This window comes from Hypanus sabinus, chromosome 7 (genome assembly GCF_030144855.1).
Source record: "Hypanus sabinus isolate sHypSab1 chromosome 7, sHypSab1.hap1, whole genome shotgun sequence".
Taxonomy (NCBI): Eukaryota; Metazoa; Chordata; class Chondrichthyes; order Myliobatiformes; family Dasyatidae; genus Hypanus; species Hypanus sabinus.
In genome coordinates this window covers 53,945,284-53,967,193 of record NC_082712.1, presented here as the reverse complement: position 1 = coordinate 53,967,193, position 21,910 = coordinate 53,945,284, and the positions used below count along the sequence as shown (strand labels likewise).

Sequence of the window (21,910 nt, the reverse complement as noted above, 5' to 3'; positions counted from 1 at the left end):
TTTTAAATCTACTAATTTTTTTTTTTATCCAGTTCTGAAGAGTCTTGGCCTGAAACATTGTCCGTATTCTTTTTCCATAGATGCGGCCTGGCCTGCTGAGTTCCTCCAGTATTTTGCGTGTGTTTTGCTTGGATTGCCAACATCTGAAGATTTTCTCTTGTTTGTGACTGGGAATGTGATATTTATTTGGATGATCAGCAATGATGGTCTTGAATGGCATGTAGGTTTGAAAGGTTGAACACACTAGTCCTGCTTTTAACAAACCTGGCTTTTGAAGGGTTGCAATATGAAAAGCAGTAGATGAACTATTGGCTTAATTTTGAATCTCCGGCTCTTATTCACAATGATTAATTACTGAATTAAACACAAGGCCAGTAATGTAGTTTATTTAAGATACAATTTACATCAGTATAAATGTCATCATTCTTACTTAACTAAACAAGGCTTACAAATTATCTCCAATGTTTCTCAATTTGAAATTTTATTGAAAGGCTTTCAGAAACAGTAAGGAAAATTTTTTATTACAATACTGAGTGGATTATTTCACTGATTACAAGGGCAGCATCTAAATTCCATGGATAACATCTTGTGTGATGTATGAACAGGAAGCTATTCTGTTTCTCAAGCAGTATGTCATTAGACTGGGTCATAAACATGACAAATAAAACCAAAAGATGCAATCATAGTAGTAGATTAAGCTACATTTTGGAGTATGGTTGATTCATTATAATGTGAGTAGTGTTGCTGTGGAGTATTTAAGAGAGGTTCATTCGATTCACTGGCAGGCTGCTTTCTCCTCATCTTGTGTAAAACGATGGTCGACAGGGTATAAACTACAGCAATCAGTACCAGAGCTGCCAGAATCCCCACTGTAATCATCTCCAACAATGAGAGGGGCTCATCTGCAGAAGATACGTCAAAGACAAATTTTTCAAAACAATCAGTTGCAATTGAATATATTCAGCTCTGAGGCTATGGCTGTTATTGCATTATTCAATGATACACATAATTAATGAGCTTCAATGTGGAACTGGTTCACTACAAATGCTGCTTCTTCATTAATAACTCCTTTTTGAATTGCCATGATTTATGGACAATAATACTTTGATATACCAAAGGTACAGCTTGTGGCTCACCAGTTTTTACCATGTTTTTCTTCCACTTATTGGACTTTTGTGAACCTTTCAATCTAGTGGGGCCCCAATTCACGTTAGTTTTTTAAAATTCACTGGGGCTCCTCCTTTTAACTGACCAGCTTCATTGGAAAATCTACCATAGTATTACCATAACACAAGCATTGGGATATTAATAGGAATAATAGCCAAAGTATGGAAAATCTGTCAGCCCAAAAACACTAAGGACCCATGCTTGCCAGATTATTAGTTTTATTATAGGTGGTAAATTCGCATTGTAATTGTTAGATCACTGGAACTTACTGGGCCTGACAGCATGTTACTCACTCAAAATTCTTCTACGTGTTACTTGGCATTAAATACATTTTTATCATATTAGCTTTTAAGGTTACATTGGTTGTCAATGCTTCATTATTGAACATATTCTGCTTGGAGTTGTGTTGAAAGATAGTACTGGAACAGATTTTAATGAATAGTAGTAGAAATATCTCAATACAAGCCTATTCAATATTGGTCATTTTAAAGATAAAAAAAATTGTATGACAGTGCTAAGCAAAATGTGATTAAACATCAATCTAGATTGAAGACTGCACTCTGCTTCTCTGTCTACACATTCATTAGACTTGGTTTGCCAGCTATCTCTGATGACCCTCTGAACCAGAACTGCTGTGATCACTTGCTCATTGGTACACCATCTGAGGAAGATGTTGACCTGAAACATTGATTTCTTCATCCACAGGCCCTTGATGGCTGACATCTAACCAATTTTTTTGTATTTGATTCTGGAATGCAGCCCCATCCTTAGCCACTCACCACAGTCCACTAGCACCCAGTTCAATCACTCCTGTTTTGCTTTGTACAAAATGTTTCTAAACATGCACCTGTTTCTATCCTATCCAGCACTATAGCAAGAAATAATAGCCTCTTAACTAACTTCAGCATTGTACTATCTTGGTACAGTAATCCTATAACCTCTGATGGAATTACTAGAGAGAATGACAAGAACAAAGTTGCTAAATTATTGTCCATCTGTATACCTGGGCATGTTGTATTTCATTAGTTGAGGAGTACAGGCAACTTGCTTGGCCAGTTTATCACTGAATGAATAATGCTTAAGCTATTTCTCTACTGAGGAAACAATGTCATTTATACCAGGTGAAATAAAATCCTAACTGAAAGCAACCAGTAACTAGAAGCAATTTCAAGATTTATAATAATCATATTCCTCATCTCCTTCATTCTTTTGAGACCAAACTTAATCTAGATAGCCATCTTAAGACATTGATACAAATCAGTGACTTTCCATCTAATGAAAAAAGAGTCACTCCTCCTCCCCTCTTGTTTTCTACACTCCGGTTTCTTGCCTCTTCTCAACTGCCCATCACATCCCCACCCCACCGAGTGCCCTCCTTCTCCCCTTTCTCCCAAGGTCCACTCTCGTCTTCTGTCAGATTCCTTCCTCCCCAGTCCTTTTACCTTTTCCACCCATCTGGCTTCTAGCTCTACCCCACATTTTTATTCTGCTATCTTCCCCTTTTCTTTAGTCTTGAAGGAGGATCTTTGCCCAAAACATTCATTTGCATAGATGCTGCCTGACCTGCTGAGTTGCTCCAGCATTTTGTACATGATGCAATTAATTTCCTTATTAGCTTCTTAGATTCTGGACTTTCACTAATAAATGCACCAAATGCTCAAAAAAAGCTGCAATATCTTCATTAAAATAAAGAAACCTTTTAAGTAAACCATTATGCATAGACACTAATCTTCAATAATTTTAAAGATTGTTTGATTGAAAAGTGAATTTGTTATTTGATTTTTTTTGTGAATTGAATGCTTAGATTTTTCTCATAACCCCATAGCAACAGATTTGTTAATGATTTCAAAATCAGCTTACTTGGCCATTCAACTTCGTAGCTGTAACCAAGGTATTCAGATGCTGGCAAAAACATTTCCAGATTTGTAACAGGAGGCCAGAAAGGAACCATATTGTATGCTCCATTATGACCGATGGGAGCATATTCAACTGGAAAGATTGATGTATCTGCAAGGGAAAGTAGTTTGGTTTCATCAATACAAAGACATAAATAATGCAAAACTTTGGAGAAGGTACAGGTTTATTAGGATGCTGCCTGGATTAGAGAGTATTGGTTATAAGGTTGGACATACTTGGTTTGATTTCCCTGGTAAGCCAAAGGCTGTGGAGGTGCGGAGGGGGTAGGCCTGACAGAAGTTTATAACATTGAGAGGCATAGGAATATTAGCCAGTTAGAAACTTTCTTCCCCAGGGGAGGAAGGTTAAATACTGGGGGGGGGGGGCAAATATTTAAGGTGAGAGGAGAGAAAATTTATAAAGGAGATGTGCAGGGGAAGTTTATATTTTACACAAAGGGTAGATAGCTTGCCAGAGGTAGGATGGGCACAGATATGACAGTAACACAAGTGTTTAAACAGATACATGAATATATGGAGAATGGAGAGATTATGGGTCAAGTACAGGCAGAAAGAATTTGACATATATGATAGAGATTGTGGGCTGTAGGACCTGCTCTGTGCTGTAATATGCTACATATTAAACTCAAATGATACAGAATATAAAAAAACTGCACCAAGATGGTACAATGCTGATGTTAGTTAAGAGGCTATTATTTCTTGGTATAGTGCTGGATGGGATAGAAATGATTTACATTTTGTACAAAGCGAAACAGGAGTGATTGAACTGGGTGCTAGTGGACTGTGGTGAGTGGCCCAAGATGGGGCTGCATTCTAGAATCAAATACAGAAAAATTGGTTAGATGTCAGCCATCAAGGGCCGGTGGATAAAGAAATCAATCAATGTTTTGGGTCAGCATCTTCCTCAGATGGTGTACCAATGAGCAAGTGATCACAGCAGTTCTGGTTCAGAGGGTCATCAGAGATAGCTGGCAAACCAAGTCTGATGAATGTGCCGACAGAGAAGCTTATGGTAGTGTCCAACCTTTCTGAAAGTCCCATGAAATAAAGAGTCTTACAGAAATAAAACAGACACAGACCCTTCAGCCCCCAGGTACATGTGGACTTTCACACCCATTTACATTCGATCCACTTGTTTTTATTTTCCTCATACTCCCATCAGTTGCCCCCACCCAATCCTGCAGAGTTGACTGCTCACCAATACATTAGGGGGCCACAATTAAACTAGCAGTCCACATCTTTGGGATGTAAAAAAAAACAGGTGGCCACAGGGAGAATGTACAAATTACCTCAACCACCCCCCTCCTCCCCACCCACAGACAGCACCTGAGGTGAGGATCGAACCAGGTCTCTCGCACTGCGAGGCAGCAACTCTATCAGACGTGGATGCCGGGAAATGCAGCTCCAATAAATAAATAAATTGATAAGTCAATACATCAATCACACAATGTGTGATGGAATGCCCTGGGTGGCACCTTACCCAGGTAGAGGCAACATGATGAAGCAGCACATGAAGAGGAATCACTGATCAACACATAGCAGCCAATATTACTGTATGGGTTATTAGAATTGAGGTTAAAACATTCTTATGACAATGCCACACATCTATTTAAGGTATGAATAAATAAAAGGCTTAATTAACAGTATTTAAAGACAGTTATGTCATTTACCTGCTTTGCTTCTCTTCAACCACTCATCAAATATTGCATCAGTAAATGTATGCAACAACACAAAGATTGGGTCATTTGGGGACAAGTGAGTTTGTCCACCAGTTCCATTAAGAAACAAATGTGCCAGATTATGCAAACTGCGAACTGCTGGATTATATGTTCCTGAAGGGTCACTATAACCTAGAAACAGAACACAATCACTTCAGAGTAATAGGATTTATAAAGATTGCACATTCAAGATCATTCTAACCAAACACAAGAGATCTGGTATAAAAGAGTGTTGACAACAAGAGATATAATTTCTCTAAATGCAACTGATTTGCAGACTTAAATTATTTAATATATATTGCCCTAAATGAGAGTTCAAATGGACCTTTAGACTGTACACAACCCAAAACTAACTAAAGAACCCCTCGGAATGACTGCTTAAACTAAACCTTGAATCCCCTCTGCCATCTGATTTCTGAATGGATATTGAACCTACGAACACTACCTCACTGCTTTTTTAAAATTTTTGCACCACTCATTTAACTTTTATATACCTAGTGTATTTCAGTTTTTCTTCTCTATTATATATTGCATGCACTATTGCCACAATGAAAAAAAAATGACATATGCCAGTGATATTAAGCCCGATTCTGAATCTGACAAGTCTGGAGATGGCAAGGTTGCAGATGTAAATCAATATTATACAGTGATGCAAGCAGTAAAAACAGTGATCACTATGTTATCTCCTCATTTCGTTGACTCTCTTTCAGATAGCAGATACAAAAATAAGTGAAATAGATTCTTAGCACAATGAGTTAATACAAATTGAATTAATAGTTCAAGTGCAGCTGGACAAACTTCTGTAAGACCAGTATGCAAAGTTATACAAGCAGATATAGTTAAAATTACTTTAATTATTTCAAATATGGGTTAATAGTTCTGTTATCTGAGGAATACAGATAGTTTCTAATATACTATAGAGACGTGAAAATTTTCAAATGGGTGGCAGGCTTGTTTTTTCAAAATCTCAAGTGATCTAATTTAGCTTGCAGATGTCAAATTCTATGTCAAAGTAGCACTTCAGATGGGTCAGATGTTCATTGTTGTAAAAAAAAATAACATCATAGTCATTAAATATAGGACTCAGGTGTCAAACTGAACGAGGGAAAATGAGAGCAAACACGAGGAAATCGGAGATACTGGAAATTCAAGCAAGTCACAAAATATCAGTGGAACACAGCAGGCCACGCAGCAGCTATAGGGAGAAGCGCTGTCGACATTTCGGGCCGAGACCCTTCGTCAGGAATAACCGAAAGGAAAGATAGTAAGAGATTTGAAAGTAGAGGGGGGAGGGGGAAATGCAAAATGATAGGAGAAGACCGGAGGGGGTGGGATGAAGCTAAGAACTGGAAAGGTGATAGGCGAAAGTGACACAGAGTCATGATCAAGGGGTAAATAAGAGGAGGTATCAGAGAGTTGTCGCTGTGCCTTGGCACCATTCCAATTCCAACCTCACTCCTTCTGAATGCTCTGCTCTCCGCTCCCTCCGCATCAATCCCAACCTCACTATAAAACCTGCTGATGGGGCGGGGGGGGGGGGGGGGCTGTTGTTGTCTGGAGTACTGAATTCTACCTGGCCAAGGCACAGCGACAACTCTGATACCTCCTCTTATTTACCTCTTGTGACCCCACTAAGGAGCACCAGGCCATTGTCTCCTATACCATCAGCAACCTTATCAGCTCTGAGGATCTCACATCCATTGCCACCAACCTCATAGTTCCCACACCCTGCACTTCCCGTTTCTACCTCCTACCCAAAATCCACAAACCTGCCTGTCCAGATAGACCTATTGTCTCAGCTTGCTCCTGCCCCACTGAACTCACTTCTGCATACCTTGACACTGTCTCATCACCCCTTGTTCAATCTCTTCCCACCTATGTTCGTGACACTTCTCATGCTTCGAATTTTTTCAATGATTTTAAGTTCCCTGGCCCCCACCGTCTTATTTTCACAATGGACGTCCAGTCCCTATATACCTCCATCCCCCACCAAGATGGTCTCGAAGCTCTTTGCTTTTTTTTGGATTCCAGACCTAACCAATTCCCCTCTACCACCACTCTTCTCCGTCTAGCGGAATTATTTCTTACTCTCAATAATTTCTCCTTTAGCTTCTCCCACTTCCTCCAAACCAAGGGTGTAGCCATGGGCACCGGTATGGGTCCCAGTTATGCCTGCCTTTTTGTTGGCTTTGTGGAGCAGTCCATGTTCCAAGTCTATACCGGTATCCATCCCCCTCTTTTCCTTCACTACATCGACGACTGCATTGGCGCTGCCTCTTGCACACATGCTGAGCTCGTCGACTTCATTAACTTTGCCTCCAACTTTCACCCTGCCCTCAAATTTACCTGGTCCATTTCCAACACCTCCCTCCCCTTTCTTGATCTTTCTGTCTTCATCTCTGGAGATGGCCTATCTACTGATATCTACTATAAGCCTACAGACTCTCACAGCTACCTGAACTATTCCTCTTCCCACCTGGACTTTGCAAAAATGCCATCCCCTTCTCACAATTCTTCCGTCTCTGCCGCATCTGCTCTCAGGATGAGGCTTTTCATTCCAGGACGAAAAAGATGTCTTCCTTTTTTAAACAAAGGGGCTTCCCTTCATCCACCATCAACTCTGCTCTCAAACGCATCCCTCCCATTTCCCGCACATCTGCCCATACCCCATTCACCCGCCACCCCACACGGGATAGGGTTCCCCTTGTCCTTACCTACCACCCCACCAGCCTCCAGGTCCAATGTATAATTCTCTGTAACTTCCACCACCTCCAACGGGATCTTTCCCAAGCACATCTGTCCCTTCCTCCCTCTTTCTGCTTTTCACAGGGGATCCCTACGTGACTCCCTTGTCCACTCGTCCCCTCAATCCCATCCCACTGATCTCCCTCCTGGCACTTATCCTTGTAAACGGAACAAGTGCTACACCTGCCCTTACACTTCCTCCCTCACCACCATTCAGGGCCCCAGACAGTCCTTCAAGGTGAGGCGACACTTCACCTGTGAGTCGGCTGGTGGGGTATACTGCGTCCGGTGCTCCCGGTGTGGCCTTTTATATATATATATTGGTGAGACCTGACGCAGACTAGGAGACTGTTTCACTGAACACCTACGTTCGGTCCACTAGAAAAAGCAGGATCTCCCAGCGGCCACACATTTTAATTCCACGTCCCATTCCCATTCTGATATGTCTATCCATGGCCTCCTCTACTGTCAAGATGAAGCCACACTCAGGTTGGAGGAACAACACCTTATATACCAGCTGGGTAGCCTCCAACCTGATGGCATGAACATTGACTTCTCTAACTTCCGTTAATGCTCCTCCTCCCCTTCTTAGACCATCCCTGACATATTTAGTTGTTTGCCTGCTCTCCATCTTCCTCTGGTATTCCCCCCCCCCACCTCTCTTTCTCCCGAGGCCTCTAGTTCCATGATCCTTTCCCTTCTCCAGCTCGGTATCACTTTCGCCAATCACCTTTCAAGCTCTTAGCTTCATCCCACCCCCTCTGGTCTTCTCCTATCATTTCACATTTTCCCCTCACCCCACTACTTTCAAATCTCTGACTATCTTTCCTTTCGGTTAGTCCTGATGAAGGGTCTTGGCCTGAAGCGTCGACAGTGCTTCTCCCTATAGATGCTGCCTGGCCTGCTGTGTTCCAATGGCATTTTGTGTGTGTTGAAGGAAAACGAGAATGTGACCGAGATACAATAGACAATAGTTGCAGAAGTAGACCATTCAGCCCTTCGCACCTGCACCGCCATTCTGAGATCATGGCTGATCATCTACTATCAATACCCAGTTCCTGCCTTGTCCCTATATCCCTTGATTCCCCTATCCATAAGATACCTATCTAGTTCCTTCTTGAAAGCATCCAGAGAATTGGGCTCCACTGCCTTCTGAGGCAGTGCATTCCACACCCCCACAACTCTCTGGGAGAAGAAGTTTTTCCTTAACTCTGTCCTAAATGACCTACCCCTTATTCTTAAACTATGCCCTCTGGTACTGGACTCTCCCAGCACCTGGAACATATTTCCTGCCTCTATCTTGTCCAATCCCTTAATAATCTTATATGTTGCAATCAGATCCCCTCTCAATCTCCTTAATTCCAGCATGTATAAGCCCAGTCTCTCTAACATCTCTGCGTAAGACAGTCTGAACATCCCAGGAATTAACCTTGTGAATCTATGCTGCACTTCCTCTACAGCCAGGATAACCCTGGAGACCAAAACTGTATACAATACTCCAGGTGTGGTCTCACTAGGGCCCTGTACAAATGCAAAAGTATTTCCTTGCTCTTGTACTTCATTCTGTTTACAATAAAGGCCAACATTCCATTAGCCTTCTTCACTGCCTACTGCACTTGCTCATTTACCTTCAGTGACTGATGAACAAGGACTAGATCTCTTTGTATTTCTCCCTTACCTAACTCTACACCATTCAGATAATAATCTGCGTTCCTGTTCTTACTCCCAAAGTGGATAACCTCACACTTATTCACATTAAACGTCATCTGCCAAGTATCTGCCCACTCACCCAGCCTATCCAAGTCACCCTGAATTCTCCTAACATCCTCATCACATATCACACTGCCACCCAGCTTAGTATCATCAGCAAACTTGCTGATGTTATTCTCAATGCCTTCCTCTAAATCGTTGAAGTAACTCGTAAACAGCTGTGGTCCCAATACCGAGCCCTGTGGCACCTCACCAGTCACCACCTGCCATTCCAAGAAACACCCATTCACCGCTACCCTTTGCTTTCTATCTGCCAACCAGTTTTCTATCCATTTCAATATCTTCCCCCCAATGCCATGATCTCTGATTTTACCCACCAATCTCCTATGTGGGACCTTATCAAAGGTCTTCTGAAAATCGAGGTACACTACATCCACTGGATCTCCCTTGTCCAAATTCCTGGTTACATCCTCGAAAAACTCCAATAGATTAGTCAAGCATGATTTGCCCTTGGTAAATCCATGCTGGCTTGGCCCAATCCTATCACTGCTATCTCGATATGTCACTATTTCATCTTTAATAATGGACTCTAGCATCTTCCCCACTACAGATGTTAGGCTGACAGGACAATAGTTCTGTTTTCTCCCTCCCTCCTTTCTTAAAAAGTGGGATAACATTAGCCATTCTCCAATCCTCAGGAACTGAACCTGAATCTAAGGACAATTGGAAAATGATTACCAATGCATCCGCAATTTCCAGAGCTACCTCCTTTAGTACCCTAGGATGCAGACCATCTGGACCGGGGGATTTGTTAGCCTTCAGTCCCATCAGTCTAGTCATCACTGTTTCCTTCCTAATGTCAATCTGTTTCATTTCCTGTTACCCTATGTCCTTGGCCCATCCATACATCTGGGAGATTGCTTGTGTCTTCCCTAATGAAGACAGATCTAAAGTAGTTATTAAATTCTTCTGCCATTTCTCTGTTTCCCATAACAAGAGATAAATGTATAAATATCTTAGTTAGTAATTATCAAACAGAAAGCATCATTGCCATCTGGTTACATGACCACCAGCACATTCTGATGCACTGGAAGAGTATACATTGGTATTTTATCACATCTTTATTAACTGCGTAATGAAAATACTTTCATTTTCAAGTCAGTTTTATCAGATATCTATGGAGTTGACCATCTCTCTGGATATTATGTCAATTACCATAAACCTATTTCTCCTGGTTGCACAACCTTTTAGTACTGGAAGCAATTCCTTCTCTTTGTCGCTGTACACATTAAGGGTTTGTCACCTTGCCTGAAGTGAGGTGCCTAAAATCGGATGCAAACTGACATTTAACTAATACATTATAATGGATTGGCATAACGTTCTTGCTTTCATGCACCATGCCTGCATAAAGGTAAGAATTGTGAAGACATTTTTAAAAGTTCTCAATTTGTCTTCAGCATTTAAAAAGACATATGTACAAATGTTGCTTTTGTCCTTGACGATAGTGGTAACATTTCATGAGCTTAGATGTTTAAGTACCATTTCTATGTAGAAGATTGCAGACACTTTGTGCTGATGTAAAGATGATGATTTGCTTGTGAAGTTGGTGGGCTAACACTCAACTAGGCTATTTTGTCTTGGGTACTTCATTGAAGCTCAACTGATCCAAGCAAGTGGAGTGCATTCAATCTCATGTCTGACTTTGAGTCACTCACCACAAGATATCTAACTTCTGACCTTTTGGCCTTTTCAGTTTTGGTCCAAGATATTAATGATGGCAGCTCTGATGCTAATGAAAATCAAGTAGAGGTGCTTAATCTCTCAGTGGAAATGCCTGGCACCAATATACCCAGGTTCAGGACACAAATAAAAATCAATGTTGCACTGGTCCTTATGCAAATCATTCCAGCCTGAAAACCATTCAGCATTAAATCCTAAGCAACGCACACAATTTGCTGGAGAAACTCAGCAGGTCAGACGGGGTTATAATCTGCTGCCTAATTCCGTATCTTTGTTCTCCAAACCCATTAAATAAAGAAATTTTAATTTAGCTAACAAATTTTATGTGGCAATTATTTAAACTGCACTAACTTTACCTACAGCTAAGGTTATCACATGTTGTCTACTCCCTCCTGCTTTTGCTATACTTTGATGCTACCAGAACAGGAACTTACATTTTGTCCCACAATCTCCGGTCAAGAATTGTGGTGAACAATTAAATATTAGGAGAAGGAGGCTCCAACAACCTCCACATTCAAATGATTTCAGAGTTAAGAATGCCAAAGGCAAAACACTGAAGTGCTAACAAACATCTTCAGTCAGATGTATTGGATGCTGACCCATCTCACCCTCCCCCCAAGGTCCCTATTATACAGGAGAAAATTTCTGCTTGGGAACTTCCATTAATTGACTGTAAGAGGATCAACTGCTGTTTGTTCTCATTTCCGAATGTTTACTTTAATGGAATTAGAACAAATTGTGCAGTGGTGAGCTAAACCACTGACTGGTGCTTTCACTTGGATACTAAAATTACATGTATCCCTTATATCTTTAGTCATGCATGAAGAATAGATTTGGAAGTTTATTTGGGAATGTGCCTGATCTGTGTCCACAATTTCTTCTCCTCAAAGTCACTAATTACCCATTAATTAGTTAACTTGCCAATTTTCATTTCAAAATATCTGGAACAATTGCCTCTAAAATTCACTGAAATTAGAACTCAAGGAAAAGTATTTTCACCTTCATTGTCCTTTTCTACAGCTACTCTGAACCTGTGGTTGATCTTTAACAGGTGCTTCCTCATTTTAAACAGGTCCTAATGCCCTGAACTAGACTGAGCACCATCTCTCTGATTACATTAAAAATATTGCAATCAAGAGAGTTCTCCCAAATACACTTAAGAATTGCACCTTTAAAAAAAACATTCACAATACTGTTTTACAGCATCTACATTATTGTTGATGTTCTCCATTTTATGGATCCACAATTCTTGCATTTGTCTGAAACTTGCTTACAAATTTGACCAACTCTTCATCCCTTTCTCACAGTTTTGTTGTCAATTGTATACAGCATGTATCATGTGGCTTTATTATTCCACTTTCTTAATCAAATAAATTCTGTCTTCAAGCGTATACACTTTACCATGCTGTAACTGTATGAAAGTCCTGCCATTCACACTTTTTCCTTCATACTAGGATTTAGATACAAGATCCCCAAACTTCCATTGTTTAAGCCCTTTTTCTATAATTTGACATAATAACACTGTTGCATAGGGAAATATCATTAGTTTATTCCACTTTACTACCACACCATCCAATTCTGCTTGCTACAGATCCATCTAAAAATGCATCATATTGTATTTTCTTCTATTCAGATCTCTCCTGTTACCAGCATCCAACCATTTAAACTTCCAATCTTGCCTGTGGTCTGTAGTGACAAGTGCTCGAGTTCAGAAGCACTGTGCTCACCTCATCTGTAGGTGCTGGTTCTTGTGTAGTTGATTGGATACCAACCAGGATGGGCTTGATTTTAAACTTAAGATAAACCTTTCCATCATTGGGATAATTGTACAAATCACTATTCAAACATGCTTTAAATATCCTTACCTTCAACTGAATTTCGGAAACTTTCAGCTGAATTGGAGTAGAAAGGCGGCGTGTCATAAGCTGGTATGTCTAAACATTGTGCTATATCCTGGGAATTGGGTAGACGTTGCACCAGTGGTCTGGCAACATTCCCACCTGGATTTCGGCGAATAGGGCCACCTTCAGTGCCTGGATGAAACAACAACATGGCCGCATTAGGACTGATCCCCAATTTACTGTAACAGAGGTACTCTTTCTACTAAGCAAAGAGTGCAATTGTAAGGAATAAACATGGTAGCTTGTCATTAACAATTTTTTTCCTTAGCCATTTTGGAAAAAAAAGCAAAATAAATGATTGTCCAAAAGACATCGGAGCAGAATTAAGCCATTCAGCCCATCTAGTCTATTCCACCACTTGATCATGGATCCTTCCCAACTCCATTCTCCTTATAATCTTTCATGCCCCGACTTATCAAGAAACTAATCAACCTTGTCTTTAAATATTTCCAATCACTTGGCCTCCACGGCCATCTGTGGCAACAAATTCCACAGATTCACCACTCTCTGGGTAAAGAATTTTCTCCTCATCTCCATTCTAAATAGGCGCCTCTCTATTCAAAAGCTGTGTCCGATATTATAGGAAACATCCTCTCCACATCCACTCTACACAGGCCTTTCAACATTCAATAGGTTTCAATGGAATTCCCCACTTATTCATCTAAATTCCAGTGAGTACAGGCCCAGAGCTATTAAATGCTCCTCATATTATAAGCCTCAAATAATATGGAATCATTTTCATGAATCTCTTTTTAACCCTCCCAATGTCAGCACGTCCTTTCTTAGATAATAATCTTTTCTTGGACTGCTGACTACACTCCAAGTGAGGTCTCACCAATGCCTTATACAGACTTAACATTAAATCACTTTTTATATTCTAGTCCTTTGAAATGAACGCTAACATTGCATTTACCATCCTTACCACCGACTTAACCTGCAAGTTAACCGTTTAGGAATCCTGCACAAGGATTCAGTCCTTTGTCAACGCAGATTTTTGGATTTCTACCTGTTTACAGAATAGTCTATGCTTTTACTAAAGTAAATGACTATACACTTCCCAACATGTCACTTCTTTGCCCATTCTCCAAATCTGTCTAAGACCTTCTCTTCACAAACAAGAGAAATCTGAAGATGCTAGAAATCCGAGCAACACACACAAAATGCTAGAGGAATTTAACGGGCCAGGCAGCATCTGGTAAGTATCATCGCCCAAAACATAGATTGTACTTTCTCCATAGATGCTAACTGGCCTGCTGACTTCCTCTAGCATTTTGTGTTAATCAGAAAAGGCTCCCTTTATTCCCATCCTTTGCTTCCTGCCAATGCTCCAACCATGCTAGTATCTTTTTTTTTGTAATATCATGGACTCTTACCTTGCTAAGCAAACTCCTTTATGGCAGTTTGTCAAAGGCCTTTTGAAAATCCAAGTACACATCCACCAATTTTCGTTTGTCAATAACTGCTTGTTATTTCTTTGAGGAATGCCAAGAAATTTGTCAGACAAGATTTTCCCTCAAGGAAACCATGCTGACTTTGGCCTATGTTATCACTTGCCAAGTACCCCAAAACCACATCCTTAACCATCGACTTCAACATCTTCCCAACCATTGAGGTCAGGCTAACTGATCTATAATTTCATTTCTTCTGCCTCCCTTCCTTCTTGGACTGGGGTGACATTTTCAATTCCTCAATCCTCTCAAACCATGCCAGACTCTTGATTTTTGAAAGATCATTGCTAATGCCTGAACAAGCTCTTTCAGAATACTCTGGTGCCAGCCATCTGGTCCAGGTGACTTATCTATCTTCAGACCTTACAAGCTTCCCAAGCACCTTCTCCTTAGTAATAGCAACTGCATTCAATTATGCCCCCATACACACTCAAGTATCTGTCATACTGCTAGTGCCTTCCACAGTGAATTCTGAAGCAAAATACTTCTTCAGAGGGGTTCCGGTGAAGTCATCATCGAGAATGGCAACTTAGGTCACTAGCTCCTCCGGAACAACGCATATAAAGCCCTGTTAACCCATCAAATATAGTGTTTTTTGAAAGTATTTGAACTAATAAGAGGGGCAAGAATGGGGAAAAAGAATTGAAATAAAAAAAGCAACACTGCGGAGCCTGCAGCTGAGGGGAGTGCAGCGAGTAGCTCTCCTACCCGACCATGTGCTAGCGAGGCGGAAGCTGGACCTCGTTCAGGCGAAGCGGCAAATATGATCGAAATTTTGAAAGAGATAAGGGAGTTACAGAAAGATATAAAACAGCAGCTACATGATATTAAGTCAGAGCTCGCCAACGTCAATCAAAAAATAGCGGTGGCAGAGACTCGAATTGACAAAGTGGAAGATAGCATTCAAAACGTGGAACGGATACTAAGTAAGACGATAAAAATATTAAATCAACAAGAAGGTAAACTGTTTGACCAGCAGGGAAGATCACAGCAGAAAAATATCAGAATATACGATGTTCCCAAAGGTGCGGAGGGCTTGTCTATGACAGAGTTTGTCGGAAAGTTGCTGTGGGACGCGCTGAAGCTACCCTCGACTATGGAGCTGGAAATTGAGAGAGCGCATTGTGTGCTTGTCCCGAAGCCTACTCGAGATAGAACAGATAAGCCATGCTAAATAATAATTAAATTCCTTCAATACAGTACCAAGGTGGAGATTCTACGAAGGGCCTGGAGTAAGAAGAGGGTGTTTTTAAGACGATAAATTAATATATTTCGACCAAGATTACCCCCCGCCCCCCGCGGTCCTGCAGAAACTTAAAGAATACTCTGAAGTAAAGCGAATATTAAAGCAAGGAAAGATTAGATTTCAAGCTCCGTACCCTGCTAAACTTTGAGTGTTTTATGAAGATGGGATGCGGTTGTACCAGACAGTGGAAGAGGCGACTACAGACATGAAGGCCAGAGGGTTGCCCGTCAGCGTGATCAAACAGAAGGAAAGCCTGGCAGAGGAATTTTCCCACCCCACTTGGGAAATAGTGCGAGGATCGAGAAGGCAGGAGACGGGAGGAGGCCAAGAGAAGTATATCAGGAAGAGACTAGGACCAACAGCCCTCACCCTCTCCAGAGGAGCCATATGGTTTGGCTGACTTTAAAAATGTTGAGAAACTAAACAGAAGCAAAAGTAGATGGTGATATACCTATCTCGAGAAATACTTATTAGAACGTGGATTTTATATTATTTTGTTATTCTTTAATCGCTCACTTACTCCTTTTTTCCATATATGAGTACACAGGGAAATATTTTCTGCATAATGGATTTGTTCACTGACTTTTATGAATACTGCAATGAGGGCCCTCAACTCACAAGTAGGAGGGGTTATCCCCCACAGGTAGACATTTCCTCTAGCTCAACATAGGGTCATCTACCAGAGACCTCAGCCTTGGAATCACACATTCGTTGCCATTTTTGTTATTTGCATTTCTTGGTTCTTATTTTTTCAGAGAGTAGATCGATTAAGTTTTATTCTGCTCATTTCAATGATACATTGATAGATAAATACAGATGGCTAACGACAAAGTAAAATTAATTTCTTTTAATGTCAATGGGCTATTAAATCCAATCAAACATAATAGAATTTTATCCAAAATGAAAAAAGAACAAGCCCATGTAGTATATTTACAGGATACTCATTTAACTGATAATGAGCATAGACAACTAAAGAGAATGGGCTTCACTAATTGTTCCTCATAAATCAGAACATAGGTGAGGAGTAGCTATTCTTATCTCAAGTAAGCTGTATTTTGAAAAAAGGATTCAAAATGGGAGATAAAGAGGGCAGATACATTCTTGTAAGGGGGAATATAGACGGAAATTCAGTTACTCTATTGAATATATACACAGCCCCAGGAAGTGATATTGGTTTCTTACAGAAAATTACTGATATTATCAAAGCGGAAACAGAAGGTCTCCTGATACATGGGGGAGACTTAAATTTACAATTACAACCAAACTTAGACTCTTCCAATAGAAAAACCTATGAAACAAAATACTTACATAAGGAAGTTAATACACTTTTTGAGGATGTTGGTTTAATTGATATATGGAGGGACCTTTTCCCTGACAGAAGGGATTGCACTCATTATTCCGCTCCCCATTCTGTATATACAAGAGTAGACTATTTCATAACATTTGGAAAAGACAAAGACAAAATAAATGCTTGTGGAATTGGGACAATAGATATAAGTAACCATGCACCTATATATTTAATCTGTTGATTTTGACCTACGACCAAAGAATACTATTTGGAAACTAAATTCAAGCCTGCTCAATGATCTGTACTTTAAGGAACAAATTAAAAAAGAAATTGGTCTCTACTTAGAATTTAATGATAATGGAGAGGTTTCACCTCCCATCTTATGGAATACTCTGAAGGCTGTCTTAAGAGGGAAAATTATAGTGATACCTTCATATAAGAAAAAAAAAGGAATAAAACAGGAATTACAAAATAGGATGAAGGAACTAGAGAAAAAATACAAATTGAATTTGGCACAGGATACATTAGGGGTAATTAAAAGAATTAGGAATGAAATAAATAATTTGGCTACGCAAGAAATCAGGAAAAATTTAATGTTTCTGAAACAGAGACATTATGAAAGTGGATTATGAAAGTCTATGAAAATACTTGCATGGAAACTGAAAAAAAAAAGCTGAAAATACAATTCATAGAATTAGGGACCCAAGAATGAAAACGGTAAAAATAACCTAAGTGAAATTCAAGAAGCTTTTGAAGTGTTTTACAAAGTTCCCGGGGGAAGCATAACCCAAATTGACACCTTCTTGAATTCTCTAGAGTTACCCAATTTAAGCGAAGAACAAAATAGAATGATGACTGCTGACATAACTGAAGTTGAATTAAAAGCTGCAATTAGTAGGCTTAAATTAAGCAAGTGACCAGGATCAGATGGGTATACGGCAGAGTGGTACAACAAATTTAAAAATGAGTTAATTCCTGTTTTACTCCCCACACTGAACTGGGCTCTAAAAAAGGCACAAATGCCACTCAGTTGGAAGGAAGCGATAACCTCAGCTATACCGAAAGAAGGCAAGGATAAAATGGAATGTAGGTCATTTAGACTAATATCCACTCTTAATGTAGATTATAGATTATTTACCTTCATCATGGCCAAACGATTAGAGGAGTTTCTACCCATACTGATATGTAATGATCAGACAGGTTTTATATGACAACACCAAACACAAGACAGTACACGAAGGACACTTCACATTATGGATCATATACAAAAAAATAAAATCAAAGCAATAGTGATAAGCATGGATGCTGAAAAGGCATTTGATTCGGTTAATTGGAATTTTCTTTACAGAGTTTTACATAGATTTGGTTTCCAAGACACAATTATTAAAACTATACAGGCACTATACGACAACCCTACTTCTAGGATTAAAATCAATGGATATTTATCAAATAGTCTTACCCTAGAAAGGGGCAGGAGACAGGGTTGTGCATGGTCATCACTACTCTTTGCATTATATCTGGAACCATTAGCTCAATACATCAGACAAAATGAAGATATTAGGGGAATTACTATTAAAGGGACAGAGCATAATTTGGCTTGTTACACGAATGACATTTTGGTCTATCTAGGGCAACCAATATACTCTTTACCTAAATTGATGCAATCCTTTGAACAGTATGGTCAATTATCAGGATACAAAATCAACATAGATAAAACCCAATTACTTTCATTTTACTACAGCCCACCAAGAGAAATTGAAAGTAGATATCCCTGGGCATGGCAAACAGAGTCTTTCAAATATTTGGGCATCATTATGCCAAAAGATTTGGCAAAATTATCGGAATATAATTATCAGCCTTTATATAAAAAAAATTAAAGATACGGCAAGATGGAACCTGATCCCTTTTTTCAGTCTTAGTTCAAGGATCGAGTCTATTAAAATGAATATACTGCCCAGGCTGTTATATCTCTTTCAGACCCTACCGATAGAGATTAATCAAAATCAATTCAATGAATGGAACAAGATGTTATCAAAGTATACTTGGCAGGGTAAAAGGTCTAGAGTTTGTCTCAAAACTTTGCAATTAGCAAAGGAAAAGGGGGGGATGGGGCCTATCTTCTCTTAGAGATTATTATTTTGCAGCACAGTTGAGAGCTGTAATATGTTGGTGCAACCCAGCATATGACGTTCAATGGAAAAACACTGAGGAACGGGTACTTCCCATGCCCATACAAGCAATTTTAGCTGATAACAACCTGCAAAGGTACATAAATACTATTGATAAACCCACAGGTGAAATTGACTTAAAATATGGAAAACTACTATAAAAGAATATAATCTAGAGGGAGATATTGCAATTCTTAAATGGTGTGCATATGACTCGGATTTTACACCAAATAAATTGAATGCTAGATTTAAGGACTGGACAGCTAAAGGAATAACAGTTCTTTGCAACATAATGAAAGAAGGAACACTGTTCAGTTTTGAAATGCTTAAAGAGAAACACTTATTAGAAAAACAAGACTTTAAAAAAAAAAAATCGATATTTACAGATGTGACTATATGTTAATAAGACGCTTAAAAAAGTAACCAAGGCAAGTAGATGCTTGATAGAGCTATTTAGAAAAGCATATAATTCAGATAACGATAGTAGAATCATTTCAAGCATGTATAAGGGTTTGTCTAATCTTAAAACACATTCAACTTCATATCTTAAAACAAAATGGGAGAAGGAAGGAGGGATAATTATATCTGAGGAAGAATGGACAATAATATGGAGGTATCAGTGGAAGTGTACCAGTTCACAGAAATGGAGGAGTTTGGATGGAAAAACTTGATAAGGTATTTTATTACACCCTCTCAGAAATCCCATTATAATAACTTCCCTGTTTGCTGGAGAAATTGTGGAAATCAAAATGCAAATCATTTATCATATTTTTTGGGACTGCCCTGTTATCAAAGACTATTGGAGGGGGATACACAATGTCTTACAAGACATCTTTAAATGTGAAATACCCGTAGAGAATAAGACCATATATTTTGGATATATATCTCAAGAATGGTTGAAAAGAGGTAAATATTAAATTAATATATTGTTGGTGGCTGGTAAAAAGACTCTTACTAGGAAATTGTTATCACAGGAGAGCCCAACTTTAAATGCATGGATGGAAATTACAATGGACATTTACAAAGTGGAGAAGATAACAGCATCTGTTAATCATAAGCTGGAACAATTTGATTCATACTGGGAAAAATGGTTTAATTACATAATGCCTCATAGGCCTGATTTTATTCTCACAAATCAATGAATATGTTGTAAAAAAAAATCACTCCCTACTTGTACATAGTTTTTTCCTTTTGTTTGTTTTTTCTCTCTACTCTTTTCTATACGTGCATACCTCAGATAAATACTATGTGGAGATTTGTGACATATGATTATATGATATATATGTACAATGTCTGAAATACATCTTATGGAAATGCTTGATGATGAACTTCAATAAAAAAATAAATTACAAAAAAATACTTCTTCAGTTGGTCAGCCATTTCCTACCATTCAAGGGTCATTTCCCAGCGGTCCGATACGTACTCTCGCCAATCTTTCACTCTTTATATCTCTGAAAAAAACTTTTGGTATCCTCTTTGATTATATTAGCAAACTTACCTTCATATTGCAACTTTTTGCTCCTTATGGCTTTTTTAGTTGCCTACTGTTGAGTTTTTCAAAGCTTCCTATTCCTCTAATTTCCCCACTAATTTTTGCCACTATTATATGCTGTGTTTTGTTCTTACGTTAGCTTTGACTTCCCTTGTCAGCCAAGGCTGTTATCCTCCCTTTAGCACACTACTATTTTTCTGGAATGTATCTATACTGTACATTCCTAATTCCTCCCAGAAACTCCAGCTATTGCTAATCTGCATGATCCCTGCTAGTGTCCCCCTTCAAATCAACTTCGGATAGTTCCTCTCTCGTGTCTCTGTAATTGCCTTTACACCAATCTAATACTGATAATCTGACTTTAACTTCCCCTGCTCAAATTGCAGGTTGAATTCTACCATATTATGGTTACAGGCTCCCAAGGGTTCCTTTACTTTAAGCTCCCGAATCAAATCCCATTCATTGCTCAACACCCAATCCAGAATAGCTGATTCCATAGTGGGCTCAACCACAAGCTACTGTAAAAAGCTATCTTGTAGCCATTTTACAAATTTCTCTTGGGAACCTAAATCAGCACCAACCTGATTTTATCAATCTACCTGCATATTGAAATCCTGTCAGACTATCATAATGTTGCCCTTTAACATGCATTTTTTAAAATTTCCCATTGTAATTTGTAGTCCATATCCGAGCTACATTATGTAACTCCCACCTGGGAGTTTTTAACCTTGAAGTTCCCTCTACCTACAACAATTCAACACCTTCCAACCATATGTCACCTCTTTCTAAGGATTTGATTTCATACTTTTACCAACAGAGACACATCAGTTCCTCTACCTACCTGCCCATCCATAAGACCATAGACAAAGGAGTAGAATTAAGCCATTCATGCCATCAAGTCTGCTCTGCCATTTCACCACAGCTGCTCCCAGATTCCATTTAAACTCGTACACCTACCTTCTTGCCATATTGACACCCTGATCAGTCAGGAAATGATCAACTTCCACCTTAAATAGATGCACAGACTTGGCCTCCACTGCAGTCTGAGGCAGAGCATTCCACAGATTTCCTATGCTTTGGCTAAAAAAAAATCTCCCTTGCCTCTGTTCTAAAGGATACAGCTTCAAACTTGAGGCTGTACCTCCATTTCAATGAGATTTACCCCACACCCCTGCATTCTTCTAAATTCCAGTGAGTACAGGCCCAAAGCTGCCATTCACGCTTCATATGTTAACCCATTCATTCCCAGAACCATCCTCATGAACCTCCACTGGACTCTCTCCAATGACAACACATCCTGAGATATGGGGCCCAAAACTGTTGATATTACTCCAAGTGCAGCCTGACTACTGTCTTATAAAGGCTCAGGAT

At 39.5% G+C, this 21,910-nt stretch overlaps 1 protein-coding gene across 2 annotated transcripts in view; it reads right to left on the bottom strand.

Moving 5' to 3' along the window:
* Nucleotides 1-370: 370 nt before the first annotated feature.
* tyrp1a (tyrosinase-related protein 1a) overlaps nt 371-21,910 on the bottom strand; it is a 43,301-nt gene continuing 21,761 nt past the window's right edge. Inside the window, exons 3-6 of one of the 2 annotated variants that reach the window (XM_059974657.1) lie at nt 12,862-13,029; nt 4,754-4,933; nt 3,028-3,174; nt 371-902 (exon numbers count right to left, since the gene is read on the bottom strand). In XM_059974657.1, coding sequence (XP_059830640.1) covers nt 694-902; nt 3,028-3,174; nt 4,754-4,933; nt 12,862-13,029 — 704 coding nt within the window. In that variant the 3' untranslated portion in view covers nt 371-693. The remainder of the gene's footprint in view (nt 903-3,027; nt 3,175-4,753; nt 4,934-12,861; nt 13,030-21,910) is intronic. The other variant, XM_059974658.1, reaches the window with a different exon arrangement.